The 12,247-nt window shown below is 35.6% G+C and overlaps 1 protein-coding gene across 1 annotated transcript; it reads left to right on the top strand.

Moving 5' to 3' along the window:
• Positions 1-266: 266 nt before the first annotated feature.
• Positions 267-5,471, top strand: LOC104093674 (GRF1-interacting factor 1-like). The gene is made up of 4 exons (XM_009599458.4): positions 267-647; positions 2,526-2,602; positions 4,018-4,102; positions 4,736-5,471. The coding sequence occupies exons 1-4, from the start codon at positions 567-569 to the stop codon at positions 5,174-5,176; spliced, it is 684 nt and encodes a 227-aa protein (XP_009597753.1). The 5' UTR covers positions 267-566; the 3' UTR covers positions 5,177-5,471.
• Positions 5,472-12,247: the final 6,776 nt, after the last annotated feature.

Raw genomic sequence — 12,247 nt, 5'->3', positions numbered from 1 at the left:
CCGAGTTTGAAAAAACTTTTGTATCAAATGATAAAATAAAATAATAATAAATCTATCATTTCACGGCACAATTGGTTGGTATGCAAAAATTGTACTGAGTAAGTTTTGACAGCAAAACTCTGGAATTTTTACTGTTTCAGGTTAGTATCTTGGTCCAATAAAATTAATAGGGCGATGATAAGGTTAAAAAAAAAAAGGTTCAAAGTCCAAAGCAGGTAAAATCCTATACATCCCTAGGGGCATATAATGGTTGCGTGCCCAGAATTTAGATTCTCTCTCTCTCTTGTCAATAAGGAGACACAAACATCACAGTAGCTGTTAATTACAGCCTGCTGCTTTTTCTCCTACACTGTCTATTGTCCCCATCAATTTTCCAGTACTACTATTCAAACTCAAGTTGATGAAGTTGTGAAACAGAAAATTAAAAAGGGGGTCCATTTTTTCTTTTATCTTTTCACTTTCTACATGATTTACAAGAACTCAGTGAAGTATTAAAAAGTGTGTGTGTATTTAGTGTGTGTTTTTTGGTGTTGGTATAAAAAGAGGGAGCAACAAATAATAGTAATATGCAGCAGCACCTGATGCAGATGCAGCCAATGATGGCAGCTTATTATCCTAACAACGTCACTACTGATCATATTCAACAGGTCTTTCTTTTCTTCTTTCTCCCCTTTAATTAATTTTGCTATCTGTTCTTGATCTTCTTCTGCTTCTTTCTGAACCTGAAATCTGCCATTTTATCTGCTGCTATGGGTATACAGTAGTACTACTAGTAGTTTTCAAAAGTTGACTGCTAGTTATAAAAAGTTGTTTTCTTGGTTGGTATGTCCTGCTCTAGGTTTATTGTGGTCATAAACAGGGAAAAACTAAAAAGGAACACAAAAGAAAGATCTTGCTTTTAGATTCTTGACTCTGCTTGTAGGCTCTTTTCTTCTTGAAACTTATGCTGTTTCTAGCTTTTCTCTCTTTCTCCACCTTTACATATGCTCTTGTTCTGTAAATAGTTGCCCTTTACTTTCTTTTCATTTTTTTTTGGGGCCAAGAGTATGTCAAAAACAAGATCTTTCTTTAGGTCTAGGTATACATTATGCTCCTCCACCTACACACTTTGTGGGATTATACAGAATTTGTTGTTTTTATTGTTGTTTCTGTCTGGGAGAGAAAAGAATAGGCATGCTTCATGTACTTCTAGTAATCTCATTTCTTCCCAAAGGCTGCCAGTTGAGTTGGTTGCTTTCTGCATAATGAGTAGCAAGTAGCAAACTATATAGTGAAAGCTTTTCTGTTCCTTTTACTACTTTAAAGTCTTCAGAAATACTAATTATATTTCCTCCCATCTTCTCTCTTTTTGTATTTCTTATTTATATATACCACTGGCTGACAAAAGAAGTTGATGAAAACTTCGCTACTTGTCTTGCGTGAGTGCTGCAAAACAAAATGAAATCTTTTTATATCAAGTTTAAAAGTCAGTATCTCTAAGTTGCTCTTTACTAAAGCTTTTTCAGTTGGTGACTTTTTTTTAACTTCAGTAGCTGCTATTGGTGACTGCATTTTCTTCCATTTATATTAACCTATTTGATTGGGCATGAAGTTTAAAGAAAAAAGAGGAGACTTTTGAGCTAAACCGAGTCACATGTATTTTTTGTGGCTATAAATCATTGCATAAAAGTAAATTGTTTCCAAATAAGTAAAGGGTTCATTCTTTTTTGCATACACTAAAAAGGAAATACGTTCACATAAATTGAAACGAAACGGATGGAGTACAACTACTTGCCTAAGGTTGCATACCATCATTATCTGCATATATGTGTATCAGTATATATGCTGAAGTGTTTGTTGAGTAAATATTTTACTGTCAATAAATCACTCCTTGTCTATTTCACAGTTCTCAGAGTTGTTCATTAAAGATTGAATTTTTAAATATGTGAAAACTGTAAACTTTAGTCTGCAAAGTTCCTTTTTTTTCTTACTTGAAAAATATTTTACATATCAACAGGAAAAGTTGTCAAAAACCTGCCTCTATTAATTTATTGCAAGTATATATGTAGTGACCCTAGTTTTCAGTTGCTAAAAATACAAACAAATGTATAGAGATTCCCCATTGAAATTTGAAAAGAATGTTCCTTATGATATGGGCAGATCTCATATTTTTTATTTGGGGTTCGGCAGTGTTTATTAGTACTCCTTCCGTTTCGAAAAGATTTTTTTAGTTTGATTTTACACAAACTTTAACAAAGAAGGGAAGACTTTTGAGATATGTGATCTTAAATAAGCTATAAAATTTATTTGACTGTTAAACTTTTGAAACTTGTGGTCTTAAACCTGACATATCATTTGTGTTGCTAAAAATATTTCATATTAAGAAAATATTGAAAGGTGACAATCTTTTTGAAACGGATTAATAAGGAAATAATGTCAATATTTTTGAAAACCGGAGGGAGTAGTAATTTATTATTGTACTTCTGAATTTTTACATGTTATTTGATGTTCACTTAGTAGTTGGCGTTATTCTTTTCCAATGTTAGTTCCTGGATGAGAACAAATCACTTATTCTGAAGATTGTTGAGAGCCAGAACTCTGGGAAACTAAGTGAATGCGCAGAGTAAGTTCAGTTGATATTATTTAAATCTTCCTTTAATTTATATTTCTAGTTACAAGCTAACACATTCAGAATGCACTTCAACCTAGAGATCAGTGTTCTTACTCTTAACATCTTTTCAACTGATTTTGAATTAATAACCCTTGCTTGAATAATTATGCCTTCCTTAGTTTAAAAGGAAAAGGGTCGGATATATCCTTCTAATTTTGTTTATTATTTAATTTTATCCTCCGTTATACTTTTTGGCTATTTATACCCTTGCCGTTGGGTCGGGTATGGGTATTTTTGAGTGGTGGGTTGGGTCTTTTATTCAGAGTGTGCTGTGTGTCGGTTCCATCAAATAAGGGGCAAATTTAGAACTTTACCCAACGGCAAGTGTATAAATTGTCAAAAAGTATAACAGATGATAGGATTAAACAATAAATGAAAGTAGAAGGATATATCCCACCCTCTTCCTTAGTTTGAAAGTATGGTGACATTCTTCAAACTTGATCATAGAATATAAATTGGTGACAATCACTGTTTTAAAAGGCTTTTTTTGGGACTCGCCTCGGGGCTTGAAACTCATGTGTGGGGCTTAGTTTTCTGAGGCTTACGTCCCCAAACGCCCGACAGTGCGCCCTAAACACGCCTAACGCTCAACGCTCGGGACTCGTCCAATAGTTCCTATGCAAATCATGTGTTGAATTCACTAATTTGCACTGTTAACTCTCAAATTTTTTTAACAAATGAATGATTAAAGTTCTTTTTATCTATAGAAATATGAAAATTGTGAATAATTCAAATAACAAAACATATTATTGCATATTTATTGATTGAGATCATCGTGAGCGTGAATATCAATTGAATATTTCTTCTAAAAATAAATAACCAAATTTTATATCTTTACTTGATAGATCTTCATGTCTTAGTTCTCTCTCAAAATTATTATACATTTTTTATTTTACTATTTAAAAATAATTTTATATTTACTCATGGAGTAATATTTTAAATTACACTATTGAAAAATTTATTGTGTATTTACTTTTAAAGAGGTAAAATATGCAGTTTGATAATATTTTTTAAGAAATTATAATTTTTAATTGTTCTAAAGTTAAGAGGTTGGAGTTAATTTATATTTCATAGTAACTTTAACAGTATTGTATTATTTATACTTGTAAAACATGCTAAATATTTTATTTTATATGAGTTTCTTTAATTCTTTTTAGTTTTTTTGAACTTTTAATGCATCTTTTATATTTTATTGTGTTATAATGCTATATTATTAATTCATAAATTTAAAAAATAAAGATTCATGGGTCTTATGCCCCATGTCTCGAGGCTTTCGCCTTGCCCCGTATTAAGTAAAACGCCCCGCCACACGCCCTCACCTTTTAAAACACTGGTGACAATTTGTGCTGACACTTTTGGTATGGTAGGTCACAAGCCAAACTTCAGAGAAATCTTATGTACCTAGCTGCTATTGCTGATTCACAGCCCCAGCCTCCTAACATGCATTCTCAGGTAAGGTTACATATCTTTTCATTTCCATTATCCACACTTTTTCTATTAGCAGTAGCTTAAGGTGCCAAATGGACGAATTGGGTCAAATTTCGACGAGTTAAAACGAGACAAATCAACAAACGGTCATGAATCCAATTCATCCAAATTAAGTTTGCTTGGGTCGATATGGGTCAAATTATATGGCGGAGCCTAATTCATATAAGGGGATTAAAAGAATATTTAAGTGTCACACCTAGAATTTGAACTTGTGACTTAAGAATTTTTTTTAATCCCCTTATAAGAATCTTTTCATATGTCAAGGGGATTCAATCTTTCATACATATATAAAAAAGTTGGTTTTTATCCTATTTGCGCAGGATAGTTTCCCATTTTTAAGTTTGATTTTGCATGTTTGGTTTTGGGTTGCATTTTCGACTCAATTATTTGATGGGTTATGGTCAAGTCAACAAACGGATCGTAACTCAATCCGTTTAAACTTGGGTGGGTTTGACAGGTTACTAAAATTGAGTTGGCTTTGTCACATCTAGTACCAGCTGAATCTTGTTATCATTCTTGAATAACCTTAACATGTTTTAAAATCCATTATATTAACTGAGTTCTAAATTTGACAAATCAATGTTTGATGCCCTGCAGTTAGCTTCTGGTGGAATGATGCAGGCGGGGCAACATTACCTGCAACAGCAACAAGCCCAGCAACTAACAACACAATCGCTTATGACTGCAGCAAGATCCTCCTCCTCTTCAATGATCTACGGACAACAACAACAACAACAACAACAACAACAACAACAACAACAACAGTCATTATCAGCATTGCAACAACAACAAGCCTATCATAACCAACTAGGAATGAGCAGCTCTGGAGGAGGAAGTAGTAGTGGATTTCACATGCTGCAAAATGATAATACTCATAATTCCAATACTTCACTTGGTTTCCCTGACTTTGGCAGAGGATTAGGCAGTGGAAATAAGCAAGACATTGGAACTTCTCTGTCTGATCAAGGACGAGGCGGGAGCTCGAGTAGCCATGGTGGTGAGAATCTTTACTTGAAAGCTGCTGATGATGGAAATTAAGTTTGAGGTAAGTTAAGAATAGAAGGTTTTGTTATCAGTGAACTTTAGAACCACATTTAGCTAGCTAGCTAGGGGAGAAGTTAGAAGAGTACTTAAGAACTTTTGCTAAGTAATTAATGGGATTTGTAATCTGTTGTGTAACACAATGGCTCTTCTTCTTCTACTTTTGGACTTTTTGGTCAGTTTCTCAAATGTTTGAAACACTGCACCTTCTGAATATCATGTAAATTTGTTAGGTCATTTTGGTTTGCATTATTGCTTTCTTGATGATTTTCCTCTATTGGGATTTGGGCTATTTGCTTGGTTTCTTGATGACTTTGCTTGTATTGGGCTATTTTCTTGCATTTGGGCTATGAAAAAGTAGAGAAATTATACTTGATCATTTGGTTTTAACATATTGCATGTCATTGCAAAGGATATTTGTATTCCTGATCAATACAATTTTTGAGGGTGTGGAATCTACATAGACAAGAAGTTAAAATTTTCCACAGCGAGTGTTTACACAACTTCTTACGCAAATGTCCTCTTTGTACGCAAATATATCTCTTGAAAAATTATCCTTTCGGACAACGTTAGATTTGGGTATATATATATATATGGCCAACCTCACAGACAAAACGTTAGACTGTCGTCTAACTTTTGTAATAACTTAGGAAATTTTAGATCGTGATCTAATGATTCTTATAAGATTTTCAATTTACTCAAAAGAGATATTTATACCACGCATGGTCCAAAATGTTCAGAATAAAAAGATGGTTATTTATCAAACAACTCCCCAAAAAGGACAACTGGTGAAATTTCCGGTACTAATTAAATACATAAACAAATTTCTATATATAACTGGCGTTACTTAAAAGTAATACACATTTTTACTTCAATTTTATCACTATCGAGGTATAGGCTAAAGTTTCCGAGAGTAATCTGTTTGATTGGTTTCTACTTTTGTGTCCTCTGTTACCCATATTGTACGTCTAGTGTTAGTAGTTTTATTTTTCTCAAGAGTTTGTTTGAAAATTACATTTGTAGGCTTTCGCCAACTTAGAATCATTAGAATTGGAGAGGAAAACGGTATATCGCGAATGAGACCGTACCGCCCGTGTGGAGTCTTTGGTATGAATTCGAACATTGATTCTTTATATTTTTCTGAAGTAAAACATATGTATAGGAAAGTTATACTTCAAAACTTTCGAATTGAAGAAGTGTGATGACTCAATATGTTATCTTTAATTTTAAATATTATATCTGTGTTCTAAAATTTCAAATAGCACCATTTAGTTTTTCTCGACTTGCCTGCGCTATTTGTAATTTTTTTCGGAAAGTTTTTATGTGAAAAATTGATAAAAAAGTGGAATAGAGCTTTAAAACTCACTTAAATTGACTTCGGTCAACATTTTGAGCAAATGAACCCGGATCATCATTTTGACATTTCGGTAGGCCCGTATCATGATTTTGGACTTGGGCGTATGCCGGAAATCGAAGTCGGAGATCCCTAGCTCGAGTTATAGCTTGTTGTCGAAATTTTGAAATTTAAAGGTTTAATGACTTAAGAGATTTGACTAATGTTTGACTTTGTTGATACCGGGTCCGTATTCTGATTCCGGAATCCGGAATAGGTCCATCACTATATTTATGACTTGACTGTCAAATTTGGTAAAAAAACGGAGTTAGTTTGATGTGATTCGGACGTCCGGTTGTTAAAATAGAAGTTCTAAAGTTTTATTGAAAATTTCATTTGATTTGGTATCCGATTCGGAGTTCTAGGCGTTACATTGGTGTTTTGATCACGTGACCGAGTTCGTATGAGATTTTTGGACTTGTGTGCATATTTGGTTTGGAGCCCCGAGGGCTCGGGTGAGTTTCGGATAGCCTACAGACCTTAGTTCTTTGAAAAAATCTGGTTTTTGGGACTTTTGCTAGTTTCTGGTGTCATGTGCTTCGCGAACGCGAAGAGGAATTTGGGGTAGGGGAATTTTCTTCATCGCGAACGCGGAGCAATGGGGGGCCTTACCCTTTGCGAATGCGACCAGCTTCCCGCGAACGCGTAGGCTTGTGACCTGGGGGAGGGGGAATCGTTGTTTCTTTTACACGAACGCGAGTATTAGCTCGCGAACGCGAAGGCCAGGGGGAAGCAGCCTTCGCGAACGCGTGGGAGGACTCGCGAACGCGAAGGCCACTTGGGCTGCTGCACATCGCGAACGCGACGTGCCCTTTGCGAACGCGAAGAAGGCCTGACGCCAGTGATTAAAATGACCAAAAACGGGATTTTCCCCATTTTTCACAAACCCTCCATTAGAGCTCGTCCTAGGGGCGATTTCAAAGGCATTTTTCACGATTTCGAAGTAGGCAAGTGTTCTTTATCATATAGTGATTAAATTTCATAAATTCATGTCTATTATATTCATTATTTATTTCGGATTTAGATGGAAGAAAATTAGAATTTTTGTAAAACTTTCCAAAATCGAAATTTATGATTTGAAGGTCAATCTGATGTCAGAATTCAATAATTTTTGTATGGTTGAACTCGTATCGGAACGAGTGTTCGGTTTCTATAATTTTTTTCCGGAATTCGATACGTGGGTCCCACTATCATTTTTAAAATAAATTTCGAATTTTAATCCGAAAAAATTAGTAAATTCATATGGAATTAATTCCTACGATTTGTGTTGAGTATATTGAATTATTTGTGACTAGATTTGAAGCATTCAGACACTAATTCGCGAGGCAAAGGTTTATTGGAGTCTTGAGTTGGTTGCAAATGGAGGTAAGTGTCGTAGTTAATCTTGACTTGAGGGAGTATGACTTATTTGTCTAATTGCTACGTGATTTAATGTGCGGGTACAACGTATATGTGAGGTGACGAGTACTTATGCGTTGTGGTTGAGTCAAAGCATGTGGGTGAGATTTGTTTATTGTGAATAATTGCCTATTTAATTAAGATATTCCTACTTAAGTTATTATTGTTTATTTGATCATTTTTCATGAGATTATTATTAGTTTAATTATTGTTTAATATTCTGGAAGGTGAGGTCGGTATTCTGGTATTGAATTGATTGATAAATATATATATCCCCGCATTTAAATACTCTTCCGAATTTATATTATTATTTTCATGGTAAGGTAGAGTGTAAAAGCACGAACGGTGATGCCATGCCATTTTCAAAGAGAGTTTAAGCACGAAGGGTGATGCCGTGCCAGAAGAGAGTTAAAGCACGAAGGGTGATGCCGTGCCAATTATTATTATTATTATTATTATTATTATTATTATTATTATTATTATTATTATTATTATTTATTTATCAATTTATGGGAAGAATAAGATTAAGAGCACGAAGGGCGGTGCCATGCCATTTTCATATTATCAGTTGCTCATTTTATTGTTGATGAATTAATTGGTTGCTACGTGACACTTCTCCTGCTGAAATTATTATATTATTCCCCTTCACATGTTTCCTCCCAAATTTTATAAATTGTTATTTATTGTGTTATTTTTGCTTCGTATTTGTATATACTTGTACAACTTGTTTATGTACGTGTCTTGTCATAGCCTCGTCACTACTTCGTAGAGGTTAGGCTCGATATTTATGGAGTACATGGGGTCGGTTGTACTCATACTACACTCTGTACTTCTTGTGCAGATTTTGGAGTTGGTCCTAGCGGCGTACCATAGACTTGCTCGGATTTAGCTACCCAGAGGAGACTTGAGGTATAAATGCATAGCGTCCAAAGTTCTGAAGTCCCCATCTATCTTATCTTAGCTGTGTATTATCTTTCAAACAACTTGAATTTTATTCAGACATTTATTTATATTATTTTAGTAGTTCGTGCACTTGTGACACCATATTCGGGGATGTATTTTAATGATTCGGTAGTTATGGTCTTCCGTACTTTATTCCGGTAATTGACTTCCGTTTAATTTAATTTGTTTAAAAATGGCTGGTTAAGATTAATCTAACGTTGACTTGCCTAGCAAGTGAAATGTTAGGCGCCATCATGGTATCGAAGATGGAAATTTCGAATAGTGACAAGAACATAATTTAATAGCCTGTTTGGATGGTTGTTATCTGATGTATTGTATGGTATTGTTACTTTTAATATAATATTTGTTTTGATTGTTGCTTAAATTTTATTGTACGTGGTCACGTCGTTACCTTATTTTTTCTCATGTTGCCCTTTCATATTATTATATAATCCTATTGTATCTTTTACTCTATTTTTTATATAGTAATTCTACCTCGTATCTTACTTTTTCTTTATAATAATGTAAGTTTATTCTTCATATTGTTTGTGCATCATATCATGGAACGACAAAAAACAATACAATCTATTCAAACATTATATACAACAAAACAATACAATCTATCCAAACATTGTATACATCAAAACAATACAATTTGATACAATATAATATTATATGATACATTATAAAAACATACTCAACAACTATCCAAATAATCCCCAAGACTTAAGAGTGTGAACTGAACGAGTACTTTTGCTTATTTTTCCATTTGCACGAGCTTCGAATAAGTATCCACACGGACCACACGAGCTATAGCTATAGTTGCCAACCATTAAAATTCAACTTGATAAAGCTTGAACATTTGCTTTGACCAAAATGTCAAATGACCATTTAAAAAAGGTAATGTCGGCCGATGACTAATGCAATAAACTTGATTTAATATTTTTCATATACACCTTTATATTGTATACGTCGAAATCTATTATTCAGTCGTACGGACTGGTCGAGACAATAATACTTCGATCAAAAGGTATCTGCGTAAGGTCAGGTCGAGGTCTGAAGTAAGAGTGTCATGAGTCGAGCTCCAAGACCGATCAATGACAAGCTCGATATTATTATCGAGCTCATATTCAAATCGAACTACGAGGTAAAGTGAAGATTATCGAAGACGTATAGCCTGACCAACATTCACCCCGAATATCGAGACTCCAAGTTAAAATCGAGCTCGAACCAAGGTTGAGGGTTCGATCCAATACCGAGCTCGGGCCAATATCGAGCTCACAGACAAGAGCCGTTGTAACCGCACTAGGGGAGGAAATCTTGGCGGGAATTGAGGAAAAGACAATTCATCATGGGTTCTCCGCTATATATTTTTTATTATTGTTAAAGTAGGATCCCTCTACTATAAAGAGGGGAATCATTATAAGCACACGGGGATATTGTAACAAAAGACTACTTCTCTTATTGAAAGATAAACCCCTTGAGTTTGTTTTACTTTGTCATACTCATTCTTCGTGCTCACTAATTTATCTCCAGTTTCTATAGTCAAGAATCCGCACATTTCCATTTCTCTGTACGATTTATGTCAAGCTATATCACATATCCTTAGAACTACTTATAAATTTAACTCTATCCGATTTTTCGGGTAAACAGTTTGGCACCCACCGTGGGGCTAAGGATAACAGTGGTTATTTGATACGAATCTGCAAAAACACATCGTTTTGCGCTTGTTTCCGAAAGTATCTTGGATTTCAAATTAGCAACGATTAATTATCAATCAAATGGCCTTACCTAACGACAACGAAGTTGGTCTTCAAGATGAGAACAACAACGCCGCTGGAGCTCGAATCGAAGTATCGATGGACATCAATTCGCATGTGGCCATTAAGGCGAACTTACTTTCTGAACCTGAAAATAGCGTTCATGGTGGCACTCGATCTGTACCTCGAGACACCCATAACATTGAGGAAAACGGAATCAACTTGCGTATGATTTTCGAAATGTTGCAAGCTCAACAAGTAGCGATAGCTCAGTTGCAGAATCAAACACAGGTACCGAGCAGACCGGAGCCCACTCCACCCCGAGAGATCACCCGCAAAATAGAGCCGGTTGTAGCAAGGTCAAACGGGCAAGAATCCGGGACTAATCCAGGAGTTGTTAAGATCTTCGAAGAACTGACAAAACAAATCGAAGAAAACAACAAAAAGGTGGAAGCGTACAACTCCAGAGTTGATCAAATCCCGGGGGCACCCCTGATATTGAAAGACTTAGATTCCAAAAAATTCGTACAGAAGCCTTTCCCCCCCGAGCGCGGCCCCTAAACCAATCCCAAAGAAGTTTCGCATGCCCGAAATTCCTAGGTATAATGGGACGATCGGCCCCAACGAACATGTCACTTCTTACACATGTGCCATTAAAGGAAACGATCTAGAAGATGATGAGATCGAATCTGTATGGTTGAAAAAATTCGATGAAACCCTGTCAAAGGTGGCAATGACATTTACCATCTAACTCTATTGATTCTTTTGCTATGCTTGCAGATTGCTTCGTAAAAGCACATGCCAGGGCCATAAAGGTCGAGACCAGAAAGTCGGACCTGTTTAAGGTAATACAAAAGGATAACGAGATGCTGAGGGAGTTCGTATCTCGTTTTCAAATGGAACGGATGGATCTACCACCAGTCACAGACGATTGGGCTGTTCAAGCTTTCACTCAGGGTCTAAACGAACGAAGCTCGATGGCCTCACAATGGCTGAAGCATAATCTGATCGAGTACCCAGCTATTACTTGGACAGATATGCACAATCGATATCAATCTAAAATAAGAGTCGAAGATGACAATTTGGTTTCTAGGTTCGTTACTAAAAGAACTACCAACCAAAGGTCGACCGGAGACCGATACCGGCCATATAGCGGAAATCCTACAAGCTCGGTCTGATAAAATGGAAATCAACTACCAAACAATTGGAACGCGTAATGCCCAAAAAGATACTACTGCTAAATATCCGAGGCCTCCTTACAATCAACCTCGAATACTGGGTGGCATTGTCATTGAACATATATGCGATGATTATCAAGTTCGGTGCAAAGAAAGTTACTTCGTTATTTCATGACAACAGTGTGTCGACAGGAAAAATTGTAAGGGCCAAATGGTCAAATGAGCCATGCCCATGAAGTTGGCCCGGGCCTTGACACAAAACATGAACACATGTATAATGAGTTGCAAAGAAAATTTCTTCTTTATCGATATCTTATATCCAAGAAAAACCCTCTATTTTCGAGATCTATTATACAAAGCCTACGGGCTACTTTCATTTCGATTTCGAGCAAGCACT

Source organism: Nicotiana tomentosiformis, chromosome 5 (assembly GCF_000390325.3).
Source record: "Nicotiana tomentosiformis chromosome 5, ASM39032v3, whole genome shotgun sequence".
Lineage (NCBI taxonomy): Eukaryota > Viridiplantae > Streptophyta > Magnoliopsida > Solanales > Solanaceae > Nicotiana > Nicotiana tomentosiformis.
The sequence above is the reverse complement of the archived record's forward strand: the minus strand, read 5'-3'. Positions and strand labels throughout refer to the sequence as shown.

Bases quoted from the DNA above. Each gene is read 5' to 3' on its own strand.
- LOC104093674 (XM_009599458.4), top strand. From the start codon at position 567: ATGCAGCAGCACCTGATGCAGATGCAGCCAATGATGGCAGCTTATTAT. The intron at 648-2,525 runs GTCTTTCTTTTC...TTCCAATGTTAG, and splicing joins CTACTGATCATATTCAACAG to TTCCTGGATGAGAACAAATC. The intron at 2,603-4,017 runs GTAAGTTCAGTT...TTGGTATGGTAG, and splicing joins AAACTAAGTGAATGCGCAGA to GTCACAAGCCAAACTTCAGA.